Below are 15,191 nucleotides of genomic sequence, written 5' to 3'. Positions count from 1 at the left end.
GTAATAGCAAAGACAGGAAACATAATCAATTGAAAATAAGAAAGGATCGATATACGGTACTTTTAAATGTCATTTTTATTTAGGCTATGTACAACACATACGTACAATACGTGACCCTTGCTTAAAACTATATTACGCTCGTCCGGAATGCATTTCCATTGGAATTTAATTTTCTCTCTTTCATTAGTTTTCTCTTGAATTTCTCATAGTGATACTTTTGTCTTTTTTTGTTTGTGTTCATGTGGCGTTTCTGTGTCTCTTAAATATAGGGGTTGTGTGCGTGGGTGTACGAACGTGTGCATGTCCCCATTGTGAAGGTGTACACACGAGTGTGTGATATGTTACAAACTTTTATAGGAACATTTCGCGTGGGATCCCGCGAGCGATAATTCATTCTCATTCTCATTCCTCACTTTATTCAATTCCCGTTCTTCTTCGCCCCAGAGTAATCGGGGTGAATCTACATAAAATAATGCAGCCCCCTCGCGCAGCTTCCCCGCCCCACGAGTTGATATATTGATTAGACAGTTATCGAAAAATGACACCAATATAGACAATTGCTGACTGGACAGACTTGAAGGATCAAGGAATGAATTTGCGTCAGGTTTTTGCGATTCGCTGAAAACAATTCAGCACTGAGAAAATACCTGGCGCCATTCAAATTTTTTGAACGCAAGACACCCACCAGATGTCCCGTAGTCATTGTAAATTCTTAAATAACAACAGAAGCACAAAAATCAATGCCTAATATTTAATTGGGTAATTGGCTTACACGTTAAAAGGACATTGAAAAATCGCGTTACGCTAGAATATTTCTTGCCGATTACACTTACGGCCCCGCTTATCCCTGTCGTTTTATTTACAGATTTTAACAAAAGTGCCTTCGAGAATCGTTGTTAAGAAACTAACGAAAATCCGCGCGTGTACGTTTCTGTGTGAAATTTCGAGTATGACTTATTTTTTGCAATCCCATTACGGGATTTACGTATTCTATATTATAATCCTCGGCACGTGTCTTTATTTTAACACAGGACGTTCCAAGAGATACCTCATCTACATGCTCAAGGATAAAATTTTGCTACAGACTGTATACTTGTTTGTGCTTTAATTTGTGAAAATTTAAATCCCACCAATTGGAACGTTCCGTTGTAATGAATTAATGTGTCAATGTAGTTCTGTGTATCTTTCATCATATATATTATGTATACTTTCTTGGACATGTAGACGCATCTACGTAATTATTTTCTTATCCGAGATAATAAATCATACTGTAACCATTATAATAAAAATATCAAATTTCAATGAATTCCCGATAAATACAAAATAAACTAATTGCGACTAGATTTCGACTAGCAACACAACGCGATAAGTCCGTTCAAGACCAGCTCTCCTTAATCTTAGCTCCCACTGGTGTCCTCTGCTCACATGATTATCCCCCGACAACGGGGAATCCCCGTAACATCTTTACGGGGAATACCCCACGATTACAGTCGAGGATCGAACGTGGGACAAAGTTCGATGGTTTTGAACGGTCGAAACGTAAGAGTCCCAATCATTCCCGTGACCTCTCGAATAATAGTCTTGAATTCCGCGGGTGGTCCTCTAAAATTATGTTTGATACTGGAGCATCGGTGCCGCAAGATTAGGATGGTGGGCCGTATTCATTCTGAGGGCCGAGATGCTCTTGTTGTACCATTCGTCCTCGGCTGTCATTCCTGTACAGATAAAAGAAAAAAAAAGTTAAAAAAGAAAATTCAACAATCTCAAAATTCTCATAAAGTCGGCAGTCCTATTGTAATTGAATTTGAATTTGTATCTAACGAGAAACAAATAATTCCTGTCTCCGAATCTAATTGTATATTATCAAGAAATTAATAGCTCTTTACACTTTGCCAATCTAATAACGATTCGACTCGACGCTCTCAGCCGGTGTAACCAGAGTTAATTGAACAATCGGCTATCGCATTAAAACTGCCAAGTCTTCCTAAGAAGCGGTTAGGCACCAATACCGTTAGGTAGAGAAATCCAGTCGACGAAGAAGCCGATAGGCAATTCGCGAATAGTCTTGATTCGATTTAAAAGCGATATTCCATCTCGGGACGGAAATGATGTAAGACGGTGCTGGGCCGGAAATAGAGCGTCTTCGAGCGAGCGTCTCGACGACGCTCGCGGACCCCCGCGTCATTTCCGGCGTTTTCTCAACTCCCTTCTTTTTTCTCTATTTTTTCATCCCCCCTCTCGCGCCCCTCTCTCATTCATCCATTTTCCTTCACCTTATTTCTATCTGACCCTTGCGCGGTGTCATTCAATAACAGTAGGTCAGCGCAAGACCGGAAGAACGATTCGGACCGGATGTAGCATCGGAGTGAACAACTTACTAGCTAGAATTTTTATCAACAACACGATTCTATTCTGCATCTGTAATGATAAGAATTATATATATATATATATATATATATACAATTACCCATTGCATCTTGTCGCATGCCAGTCACGGCAGACATATTCGACGCGGAATGTGACATGGAGAATGGTTGGGTCATACTAGGATATGACGTCGTTCCCATCTGAAAGAAATTTTGAAAAAAAAAAGTAATAATGACGTAATCGAAAAATATTTTTAGTTTAGATACATGGATATAGTATGTTTCTGATTGTATTTTATATTTCTGACAAGCTATCACGACGCAGTGCGTAAATTTGGATTTTTCACGGATGGACTCGGTACGCTTCAAAATTATCGGGCCAATTAAAGCTGGTAGGCATTCGGTAATCCGTCCGACCCAACTAATCAGTCGAAATGCAATTTAGCTACATCGAGCGGCCGCCGTGTGCGGCAAACCCACGCTCAGGTGCACTCCAATTTAATACCTCGGTTAAAATCATTAATGAGAAACGCATCGAATTCATTTATCCCTCTTGGAGTCGCGACTTCGTTCAGGATGTGGGCCCTTTTGAATAATCAAAACATAGATGGTGTATCGTTATAAGAATTTTGGAGTGGTTCGGAGTACGGAGGATCGAAGGAATAAAATTTTTCGTGACACGCGTCGCTCACCTGGGGATAACGATTTATTCCATTTATGCTGTTGTGGGGGTGTGGATAGGGTTGGTAACCTCTTCCGGCACCAGGGTAAATGTTTCTCATCATGGCGCCCTGACAGGCTGGAATTGGCGCCAGTGCTTTCTGCAATTGCTTCTCCTGCTTTCGGTACTTTGCTCTTCTGTTTTGGAACCAGACCTGGGGGAAATGAAATTTTGAAAAAATTATTTTGAGTGGTGGTGCCGCTTTATAAATAATTTTTTTTGTTTTTTTTTTTTGGATTTATATACCGTATCTTTTTTAGGGTATTGATATCTGCATGGGTTAAGGGTAATTTTGCGTGGTGGAGCGACGAGCGATTTTAACGACGCAGGGTTGTTTTTGTTCTTGGCTAAGTTATTTTTTTTTGTTTAGTCTCGGAATAAGGGTGTACGTCTATCGCCATTTTGTATCGGGCAATTTCCATTGTTTCGCGGGATTAGTAAACCCATATTGGGGTTGCCTCAGCCACCACCACTGGCAACAGCACTGCCAGCCCCTGACAGGATGAAAAGCCTGCGGCTTCGCGCCAGTGTCGGATGGGGATGGTTTTCCACCCTCCTCGCGACGTTACTGGTGCCTTGTGATTGGCCGGTTTTGCGGGTGTGACGTCACTCCGGGCTCCCTCATTGGCTGACACGTTTTATCGACATTTTCACCCTCCGCGAGTTGGAAGCGCGAGGGTGCCGAAGAAACATGGCGCGTCCCTCCTGGAGGGACTCGCCAAATACCCGCAGCAATGTTTTTTTTTTGAGAATTCCAAAAAAAAAATAATGAACACTTTTTTTAGACTGTCTCATCTATATCAACCCCACGTAAAACAGAGTTTAAGTTGAGCCTTTAAATAGAAAAATTACCCCCTAACTCCAAAAAAAAAAACAGCAACAAAAAAATCCCTAGCAGAAAATCTCAATTTTTTATTCACCAATTTTTTTTCAAAAGTCAATGAAAAAAAATCTCAACCAATTTCTAAATAATTTACGCAGGAGATACCCATGAACAAAAAATAACTCATCCCCCCTCTTCTCTAAGGATTTTCAAAATATGAAAATCAGAATCGAGAAGTGAATATATTGTTTTTCAAAATTACCAAGCATAAGAAGGCTTTACGAAGTTTCTACTGAGAATTTAAAAATCTATCAATACCTTCGCACAGGCTCGCATCTACGGTCGTACGTAGTGAAGTTGGTTAAAGCCCTAAGGAAAGTAAAGACCAGTACCCTGAATATGTGACTATACGCCAGCGGGTATGTGGACGTAGCAGAGAAGTCTCGAAGAAACCCGGTAAAAGGGTGACTCTTTTTATTTCTACTTCTCCGTGGGAGCTTTTTGAGAACATGCTCGCGCGTCCCTTAAGGCGCGTACCCTGCAAGAACTGGAAAGCTAAGAGTTCGTAATTCAATAAGCGTGCTCTCCTGTCCTCCCTTTGCTCTCAGTCCTCCCACGCTTTTCCATGGAAGAGAAAAAGCGAAGGAGAGAGCGAACGAACGTAGGTACATCAGTCGCTTGCTTCTACCTCCCGAGGGGAGTCGTTCTTGTCGCAAAATTTCTGTTACTTTGATGACGTCAAGTAAGAGAGGCGACGGCACCGTTCATTGTCTCAGTAAAGGAAGATAGGACCCAACCTAACCTCACAAGGAGTATGTAAACAGAAATAGAAATTAGGAAGAAGATAAGAAAAATAAAAAAACCATTTCTTGGAAAAAGAAAAAGAAACAAAGAATTTTTCCGATCACACAAAGTCATCTTCGACGTCTACGATCTCGGAATGGTGGTACAGAGAGAAAAAGTGGAATCGAAATAAAATGGTCGAATAAAAACTCCCTAATTGAATATCGGTGGGAATGGTTTTCTTTTCTTTCTCTTCAATGTAATGGGATTTCTTGTGCGGTGATTCGAGAATTATTCTCTTACCACCACACCATTTTTTTTTCTCTTATCTATTTTTTTCTATCATTACCCACCGTCAAGACCGACTGACTACGATCGATCCTAGTTCTCACCGTAGCGACAGAAATCTCATTACATTCGCATCCTCCGTAGACGCGGTAGCGAGTCGTGCCTTGAGAATCTTTTTTCTAATGACATTTCGAAATAAAAATTGACGTAAAAAGCGTCAAGGCTGTCGCATTACCGTTATAAATTCAACGGATCGGCACAGCGTAGCGTGAAAGAGGAAAAATATTTCTCAATTTCACTTCATCTCGTTATAATATATCCGTGTATTATGTTCCCGTGGCGTCGCGAGGAAGATGAGTTTAGAGGGTTTTGAGAACGCCGAAGGGAGACGACTATGTGTCCTGTGAGGAAAAGAGGGATCCCGGGTACCTCGTGCAGAAGAGCTCGTAAGGTTGAGACGTTTCAGATCTATCTAGGGTGGAGAAAATTCAATTTAAAATGGCGGCTCAGATATAATGGCAGCCTCCGGTACGGCGTCACCCACCCCAACTCATCTCAACTTTGCCAGCCGCTCTCGCGCATTTCGTCGCCACTGGCACTGCTGCCATCTTATAGAAATAGAATACCGTAACTAGTAGGAGCTTTTAAAGAGGCAGCGAAACTCCCGCGTCACGACACTACTATCTCAACAAAATGGCGTATCCGAGGACCAGAGGTTGTGTACGAAATATTACTAGAATATTAATAGTGACAATAAAATATAAATTGTCTCCTGCTCGTCAAATACCTTGAAATCTTTATCACAGTCTGACGTCACATAATCCACCAGGTTAAATAGGTACTATCCCTTTATGCCCTTTGTGCATGGATTATAACCAGCGACTAAAAGCAAACCGCATTTTACTTGGCATCGGAGTTTAACAGGGTTAAGTCGCGGCGGTTGCTGGGCTTTTAACACAAACAACACTCTGCATTATATATCAAAAGACCAAAACGCAAGCGGAGACTGTTTTAATATGTACCACTCGGAATTCACTGCTACCGTCCTGTCACCGGCTGACCCGGTATCTAACCTCCGCTACTCTGCCGCCATCTAGCGGGGACTTTGAGAAGCGGAAAAATTGTAATCTGACAGTTGCTCAAAAATGGCACGCAGCAGTTGTACGGGAAACGCGACTGTGAGATCCTTCCACGATTTTTCGGCACCCCTTCGAGGATTCGAGGGTGTCTTGGATCGACATTTGCGCCCGTAATTCGATTTCGCGACCCCACATGCGTCTTTGATTCAATTATTGGGATGAGTCATGGTCAGAAAGACGGATATAGACGCTGTTCAGTGAACGAAGTAGAATGTTGTATAACATAAGAAAAATTACTTATACGTCGTACACGAGTTTATTATCAATTCCTTGTATGTTGTGTTATTAGAAAATGAGCTCTACTTTGAGACAGTTTCATGTGCCGGTACCTTGTTCAGAATTCCAAAAGCCGGATGACTGTCCTAGTACCCCTAGCCAAGTTCATTACGTTAATCCATTTAGGTCGTGGGTCTACATTAACACGGTTCGGCACTCACTGGAAGAATTTCGAGCTTTCCTCCTTAGGCACGAATCAACTTTATTTGAATTCAACGATAATTTCAAAATTTTGAACGTACCGTATATGCATAGACGCAGTGATAATTCACGAGATTAAGTGATTAAAAAAAAAAAACTAAAGTTACCATTGAACGTATTTTTCGTACTCACCTGAATCCTAGCCTCGTTCAATTTAGTGCTTCTAGCCAGTTCTTCTCTGCAGTATATGTCAGGATAATGAGACTTCGCAAAGGCAGACTCCAATTCCGCTAGCTGTTCCTGGGAAACAGATAAAAAAATCCACGCTAAAATTGTATTACCATCACAAATTCCTTACAATCAAAAAAATCATAGGAATTTATTGGAATGAAAAAAATATATATATATTTCATAATAAAAAAGCAAACCTGGGTAAAGGTAGTCCTGTGTCGTCGTCGCGCAGGGGTTGGACAGCTGGCAGTGGTTGGTGTGTGACCAATATGTGGACTAGCTGCGCATGGTTCTGGTTTCAATTTTTTGAAAGCTCCTTCAGCACCTGTAATCATAAAAACAAATAATTGTATCGCTGCACGTAAAGGTATTCACGATATTGAGGACTTTGAGTATATAGTCTAAGCTTGCTTTATCTTCTTTTAAGATCAGACTGACCCAGGACCACGAACTGGACAGAGATTCGGATGCCAGTTGTCGAAGTCCCCGTAGAGGAGTGACGTCGTTTCGGATCCTGGCTTTATGAACGGACGAACGGGGTAACCGTAGCGGGCGAAGTCCCTCGCACTATGCTAACTTCGTTAGGGCGTTAATGACCTAATCATGTTACATGCTGATTCAATGCTGAAGGATGAATGCTGTCCACTTTACATACCTTGCCCTGTTACCCTGTATTCAGGGAAACTCGGTCAAGTTCACCAAGAGGCGTCAACGCACTTGGAACTTTCTTCCTTGAGCGTAACTCGAAAGGTAATTTTTTGACTTGACATTGAGAAAAATTAAATTTTGGAAAATTGCTTAAGAATTTGTTCATATTTTGATTAATTTTTATTTTACTTTATACAGCATCCTCACGGTACTCGGTTTGTACAGAATGGCCTGTGCCTTTAATGCTTCGCAGGCTGCATCCTTCGTCCTGAAATCCCAGAGCGAATCATGGACCCTTATATACTCGATATTCTGAACTATCAGGATCCCGACGGGACGCTCGTCCTTCCGTCGAAAACTTTCTGAATTTCAAAGCGGCGATCTACGCTGAAGAGACCCATCTGTCGGGATGGAAGAGATTGGACGTGGTGAATAATTAGTAAATAATTTTGACCAACGACTATGATTCTGTACTGAAATAGCCATCAGCTGTCCTGTATCGGCATCTGGACAGGATTAGAATTAGGAAGTAGTGGAAGAGTAGCATTTCCTTTTTTTTTTTGAGGTTAATCCAGGATTGTAGGATTTAGATGCTCAGTGATTGGTTGTCAATTTTCTGCGTATATTGTATTAATTATCGATTTTATTGTAACGCGAGAAACGCAGCAATGAGTTGTGAGGTAAGCAAGGAAAAATACTGGAGCGAGATACTTTTAATTCGTCCCAAGGACTAAAGGGGTTGAAGAGGTTAATTATTCTCACGACTTTCGAGCCGACGTCGTCACTCTTTTATTTGCATAACAATCGGACGTCGTCGTCTTTACGCGACGTCCGGGAACCCTGACCTTGGGAAAGAATTAGCATTGAAGACATTAACATTTTTTTATCCTACAGCATTTTTCACCTTTTTCTTTCTGTTTCTAGTTGGGCTATCACGCATTCTCTCTTCCATCGATCCCGTATTCACGAAATTCGTGACTCTTCCGTCTGCCCGTGAAACTCTGCTGAACTTTCCTGACTCTCAAAACGATCGGAGACTCGAGTTTAAATTTGCGATGGACCGGGAAATTATGCAAATTCAAATCCAACGGGAGTACGAATAATACATGAGGAAAACCACAAAGAGCGTATGGTTGCCCTTGCGTATTCCATTGGAAAACACCGAAGAAAGTGTCGAGAAAATTGGCGCTAGAAAATTCACTGCAAAATGTAGCAGTCGACACCAAGTAAATGGATAATTTACAAAATACTTGTAAAAATTTCAAGGATTGTTTCAGTCACCCAGTAGAGACTTGAACGCCGGTATAAAACGATTTTGGCAAAATATCAAGTAAATAAAAGTAAAAAGTTTTCTTCAATAGACCAAAGGTTTACACTATACAAATTTTTGGGAAAAGGAGTAAAAGCATTAGGTGTTACTTTCGACATGGGTTCGCTATCCGATATTTCGAACCTACCCCATTAACGCACCCCTGGCACTAAGCTCTCTTAAACCCCCATGAGCACATAATAATAGCCCATAGAGAACAGGTACTACCATATGTCTGACCCATAGCCCATTGTCAACACTCAGGCGTGTCGTAGTGACAACACGCGTCTCTACTCGAAGCTCAACAACCGGAAAATTCATCTATTCCCAGACAACGTTGTACACTTTTCGGTACTACAGATACTCTACATTCTGTGATCCGATTTGATGCTATTTATCAACCACAAGCATGGACTTCTAGACAAGAATGAACCTCCACTTGGACCATTTGATAAAATTTGATTTACAAGTAAAAACAAATATATATTGATAATTGACAACAAAAAATCATTATATATATATATATTTTAATTTGAAAAAAATCTTTCTAGGGTTTCAAAAGCAACAAACTTGAAGATACTCACCAACAGTTGTAGTAGCGCCAACGCTGTTTCTACCAGGCGTCGCGGCGGGCGTCGGAGGACTTGCTTCCAATCCCTGATGAACACCGTAAAGTCCAAAGTCCTGCTCGTTTGAACTGGTGCTGCTGCACTTCCTCTTCTCTTGATTGTGATTCAGGTGAAAAGTGTCATTTTCAACAAGGCCGACCCCAAGGAGTCCAAGATTGGGCCTGAGCTCATCCATCAGTTTGTTCTGTCCGCAATTGGCCGCCGAGAAGTTCAACTGTCTGCTGAAGATAGCTGGGAAGATGTTGAACTGTTGATGATCCAAGCTCAGTGCTGTCGTCGAGAGAGAACTTCCTACGGATGAACCGACGGAACCCACTCCACCACCGGGGCCAGTACTTCCGGATAAATCGTTAGCCAGGGTGATGCCGGGGTGACCTTGAGGTCTTCCGAGGAAATGAGTCAGTCCCTAAATGCTCTTTACGAGGACATCGTACTCTTCAGGACTAATTAGGGACTAGGACAATTAAACCGTACGTATGTCTCTTAATTATAATTTTCCTCGGTAACGATCACCAAGGAAGGCTCTTTCTCTTAATTGCTCTTAATTACAAACACTGACACTCTAACAGTGCTTTCTAGTATACTTTGATCTTCGCCACTTCCTGTTCAAGCAATTTATCACAATTGTCACGTACTACTCTATTCCGATTAATCTTGATGACTGATGGCTTTCGATGAACATGCACTTTTATAAAGTTTCCCACAATTTTCCAGTGTACCGTAACCTACCAGTGTTCAGGAGGAATGATGAAAAATTTTGAAGATTCTTAAAAGTTCACCGGCAGCCCTGGCAAGGATTCTTTAAACGATCCCTCAAGTTCACCTCGCTCCGTTCCAGCTTGAATACGTAGGACATACACTGACAGGAAGTTCCTTCTTCTTCCGCAGGATGGTTATGGGTAGAGTATCAGTTGTCAGCAATCCATCCTTAGAGGGCTATTAACGTGTAAACACCTTTTAGAATCCTGAATGCTGTCTATGAAGTATCTGAAGATGCGTCAGCACGAGAAATCCAAGACCAAGTAAAGGCGACACGACGACGGGCGTTCTGACGACGAACTTTGTACGAAGCGACTTGAAGTAAAGCCAACGAACGATGAAGCTTGGAACTTGACTAGCTCTAATGAGAGATCGAAAAGTATGTCGGGTAATACTTAATCAATTGGAGTTAACGTTATTCGAGTGACCCAGTGCACCAAGTAGGAAAAGAACGGCACGAAACGATATCCCGGTGCTCAAATCGTGGCTGAGATCGAACCGAACGCGGCCTTGATTCGAAATTCAAATCTTATTATTGCGCAGATCCAATTAAGGCAGCTCGTCCTTGAAAATTCAAATATCGAAATAATTGGACAGAATGGCGTTAGGCAAGATAGAACCGGGGTACCGTTCGGCGTGAGTTCTTGTGGGATTCTGTCCGCGAAATGCAGTTATCCCGGTGACTTGGGGTTGCGGGGTTTGGGGATCGCGAGACTCACCCTCGCAGTCAGCAGTACCAGCATTGGGATTGGTCACCCGTTAGAAGCGTTACCCTGGTGACGGCCAATCCTCTGACGCCAACCCCAGAAGCAGCCTCCAGCTTCGAAGATGGCGGCCGTCCAATGAAAATTCCTCCGGAAAATACCCCACTGGCGATTCTTCCTTTTTTATATCTCCTTCTCTCTCGCTCCGCCAGTTCTCTCTTTCCATGGTTTACTATTTTTTTTACTTTCGTTCTTCGCCCCCCAACCCCCCTCTCTCACCCTTCACTTTTTTATTCCACGGTAGATAGCTTTTTTAATTCTTTTTCCTCTTTCAGGATTTCATTGTAACGTACACCCATGTCTACTCCTATGGATTCTGCATTCGCTATGGACCACCGTCATCTTGGCTATGCGTGACACATAATCATGGATGTTTTATAACGCGACATAACCGTAGCTTGCGTTCTGATCGCCCGCGGGCTTTACTCTCTGCCGCTATCTCTATTCCACGTTATACTCCTCGACGCTCCACCGCACTTTGCGTTTCCTCTCGTCATATTCTGCGCCTCTGCACGCTGCCGCAGTTGGATGGAGATCCGCCATTAAAATACGACTAGAAATTGCATAAGCACGCGTTATAATACACCGAATAATATTTCGATACTTATTTAGTCACGTAGGGCATTTTAAACTTTCGTATACGTTACGGAATTAATTTAAATCTCTCTTTGACTCCGTCAGTACACTCGCTTGTAACGATTCAAACATGGCCGACCTTGCAACTCTTTAGAGTCTACAAACGCATCTAACAAATCTATTCAAGTTGTATGAAACTCACGAGGCTCTGCGATGAGAAGTAATCGTGACTTTTTTTTCACTATGGAAAAAACAGAACGCCCACTGGACGCGTGTCGAAAATTGTTCAAGCTGTAATTTGCCCGACAATACTCGTTCGTAGCGACAATGTCGAAAGCGGGCCAATTCAAAACCAAAATTACCCCATTGAGGCTTTGCATTGTTATATACTCACCTAGTCCTGGCTATACTCTGTCCTTTCCCGTCTGACAACGTTCCCAGGCAATTCGAAGGATTACTTTTTCACAAACTTTTCTCGAAAAGACTCGAGAGTGTCCGATAGAAGTAAATTTATGTTTTTTTCCAAAAATACTCTTAATTCGGTACATCTAAAACTTTTTTCCATTACTTTTACTTACATTGTACGCTATTCACGTATACATTATATGAATATGTATATACGTATATGCATACATATCGTAATGTCAAACCGCTATTTGTACACGAGAGAGGGTTTAATACGTCTATCCTATCAAGGGTAGATTATACGAGCAGATTAGATGCCAGATAGCTTTCCAGAATATCCATGGACCATATGCAAGTTGTACTTTGTAAGGGTACTCCAGGGTACGGTGCACCCCGACAGGGGTAACTTCTGATCGCTTATCAATTAGCCAGTTTCAAGCTTGTGATAAAAAATTGATAAGCCCCTCACCCCCTCTAGCGGCAGCAAGATCCCTTTGCCTTATTCGGATATTAATCAAGGGATGAAAATCGTTATCGTTACACCCACGTAAAACGTTTACCGTAGACGCAATTGGTGCAGCCGCGCCAATTTATAGTACGAATGGTTAAAGTAATATTAAGGTTTTTGAAAATTTTCATATTTTACAAATTTTCCTTATCGAGGTAACTGATTAATCCATATGGGAGGATCGCCCTTAGTATTTCCTGAGGGTAAGTACGCGAATAGATGTTACTGCGTGGTATAAATATATCTAGAGAGCAGTGACGTATATCAATACTGTACAGGCGTATTTTACTGGTTCACGCATTTGGACGCACATGCGTGTCTCCTTTATCCGTTCGAACCTATATCTTTTGACTATACATATAGTTCATTCGTGGCAAGTGTGACAGATTTTGACCACGCCCCACCGATATGGTAGTCCCTACTAGTGTATTCCACCCTCTCCCAATATCACCCTCTCGAATCGACTAGCTTTGATCCTACATCCGGTCCAGACAATTGTGGGGGATCAGTCGAATTTTTGTAATTTTTATTCTTTTTCCGATGGTTACGAGGCCAAAAAAAAAAGTTTTCCAAATCGCACGTACTTTCGAACTATTCTCAAATATTGAGTCGGTAGATTCATCAACCGCCTACTCAAAGCAACCCCGAACACCCTCTGACTCGGGAACAGAGAGAATCGACAGAGCGTTCGCACTCCTAGGTGGTGGATCTTGGAGAAGAGAGAGAGAGAGAGAGAGAGAGAAAAAAGAAATTCGAATAGGCGTATCCAGTGGAATTAAGAAAATTGGCCTATTCAAAATAGGCACAATATTTTGACGTGGTTTTTATTCGAGGCACGTGCATCCACAGGGCACTCGAGCGCCACGTGTCAATTCAGTCAACTATGTTTCAAGTACGCACTCTATACGAGTACCCGTGCTTATGGAATTAACGAGAAAAAATGAACAAGTTTTAGGGTGACTTTTTGAGGTTAGAAATTTTCAATAATTCCATTAACAGCCGTGAATTCAAATGAGTGAATTTTAATAATGAATATTAAGACACATTTTTTATACTTTATCATCCACGTAATACTTCTTTTTTTTCCATCCACCTTTAACGTCCATTTTTTTTTGCTTCTTTACCACCGTCTTCCTCACGCTCTACTCCTTCTCTCTACTCTACTCCGTCTACTCCTTCGTTCTCTGCGCTTCAATCTTCTTTTTCTCTCGCATGTTTTGCCAAGAGCGCTCATAGCGGAAGCGTCACGTACTACTCTGAAACAAAAACGTAGCGACGTCAAATGCGATTACGAGAGCTGCGAGAGCTCCAGAACGCGGATGCTGCGCTGCTGGGTTAGGGATGCTGGGGGCGAGGGGGAGGATTCTGAGCGTGCAGGATGTTACGAGAGAGGGCGTTACGGAGGATGAGAGCTACGGGGATGAGTTAGGGGTCGGAGTTGGGAGATTCTGTGAGGGCCGAGAGCGAAGGCAGGAGGTATGTATACGAAAAATCGATCACTCCATTCGACGCGCGTAGGTATATGATTCCCGGGGCCAGAAACGCTCTGATTAATCGAGATAGGCTACTATAGGAAAAATCACGGATTATCCCGTGGACAACAATCACCCTGTCGAGAGTTTGTACCAACCGATCGAAGAATGTCTCTCACCTCGATTTTTTCCGACTACACAAGCTCACACAATATTTCTTGTTGACTTTTGACTTTGCTTACCTACAGTGACTACTTGTTGCATGTATCACGTATTGCCGCTGACAAATATATACAATTCGTAAAGGCATACTACGTGATTCAAGATGTTAGGTTAGGTAAGGCTGTTGTGTAAAATTTTTTTACCTCCCCGTCACGAAAATCTCGGAGTTCCTTTTTTTCTCTCTTAGCAACACCCAGTAGAATTGACTTTTCGATGCTGCTGGCTGAAGTTGACGATGGCTGGCCAAGCTTCCATTAAAAAGTTGTTAAACGCAGCCTGACGGCACCCTGCGGCAAATTGAAAACCCATCATAAGTCTCGCTTGTATATAATGTACAGGGTTGTTAGAATGAACCCTGGTGCACCCTGTAATCCCTCCTGACTTCAAGGAAGAAGATATCGATATCGAAATAATTCGCTATCGCGGTGTAAATATTTCGATCGGCTTTCTTCGGGTTCCTTCGACAATCTTCGTCTAAGGTAAGTCAATTTCTTTACTTATGATTGTCGAAGACCAATGTTTTCTGCTGAATGCTCGATCTGCGCTAACGTATCTATATGTACTCTTGGATAGACTTTTTCTATAGTAGCGCCGTAAAGGCCTTAACCTCTATGTGGCTTTTTCCTTGGTCTTCTTGCTCTGGGAAAAGCTTTCGAAAAAGTTCAACGCTCTCGTCGTGGTTCTTCTGACTGGAAACTCTTGGCCGGTGTAGAGGCGAGTGAAAAATAAGAGAAAAGCGTCACGTAAAAAGTATCGGGCTTGGGGGGGGGGAGCGGCTTGAGAGGTCGAGTTAAAAGTACGTAGGACAGTAACGGCGTGTAAGAGAACGTAGAGGACGTGACGTAACGATTAGCTAGACCATGGGCAAGCTTTGAAAAGTAATTTCTTAATGTCTATTCCAACGACTTACGGTGTCAGGAAAGTTTATAAAAGTAAATTGAGGCAGTGAAAAAAATTGTTTTATTTAATTGAAAAAAAAAATTAATCGACGGTTTAAGGACGGTAATTTTTTTTGAAATTTTTTTTCATTTTTTATAATAACCAAAGGGTCAAAAGGAAGGTAATTAATTGCCGTAAATCGTTGCTGGCCGGAGGGGTCTGATGCGAACCAGGGGAGGGTTCGGATTCTGT

The 15,191-nt window shown here is 42.1% G+C and overlaps 1 protein-coding gene across 1 annotated transcript; it reads right to left on the bottom strand.

The window, feature by feature from the left end:
• Positions 1-52: 52 nt before the first annotated feature.
• On the bottom strand, positions 53-9,550 carry LOC107263923 (homeobox protein prophet of Pit-1). The gene is made up of 6 exons (XM_025081386.1): positions 9,310-9,550; positions 6,966-7,093; positions 6,730-6,837; positions 3,059-3,241; positions 2,468-2,567; positions 53-1,715 (listed from the first exon to the last, which is right to left on the bottom strand). Exons 1-6 carry the CDS (start codon positions 9,527-9,529, stop codon positions 1,609-1,611), a joined length of 846 nt encoding a protein of 281 aa, XP_024937154.1. The 5' UTR covers positions 9,530-9,550; the 3' UTR covers positions 53-1,608.
• Positions 9,551-15,191: the final 5,641 nt, after the last annotated feature.

This window comes from Cephus cinctus, unplaced genomic scaffold, assembly GCF_000341935.2.
Source record: "Cephus cinctus unplaced genomic scaffold, Ccin1 Ccin1_scaffold0168, whole genome shotgun sequence".
In the NCBI taxonomy this organism is placed as follows: domain Eukaryota; kingdom Metazoa; phylum Arthropoda; class Insecta; order Hymenoptera; family Cephidae; genus Cephus; species Cephus cinctus.
This window is presented reverse-complemented; position numbering and strand designations above follow the sequence as displayed.

Bases quoted from the DNA above. Each gene is read 5' to 3' on its own strand.
- LOC107263923 (XM_025081386.1), bottom strand. From the start codon at position 9,529: ATGGATGAGCTCAGGCCCAATCTTGGACTCCTTGGGGTCGGCCTTGTT. The intron at 3,242-6,729 runs GTGAGTACGAAA...CATTTCCCCCAG, and splicing joins TGAACGAGGCTAGGATTCAG to GTCTGGTTCCAAAACAGAAG. The intron at 1,716-2,467 runs GTAATTGTATAT...TTATCTGTACAG, and splicing joins CATGCGACAAGATGCAATGG to GAATGACAGCCGAGGACGAA.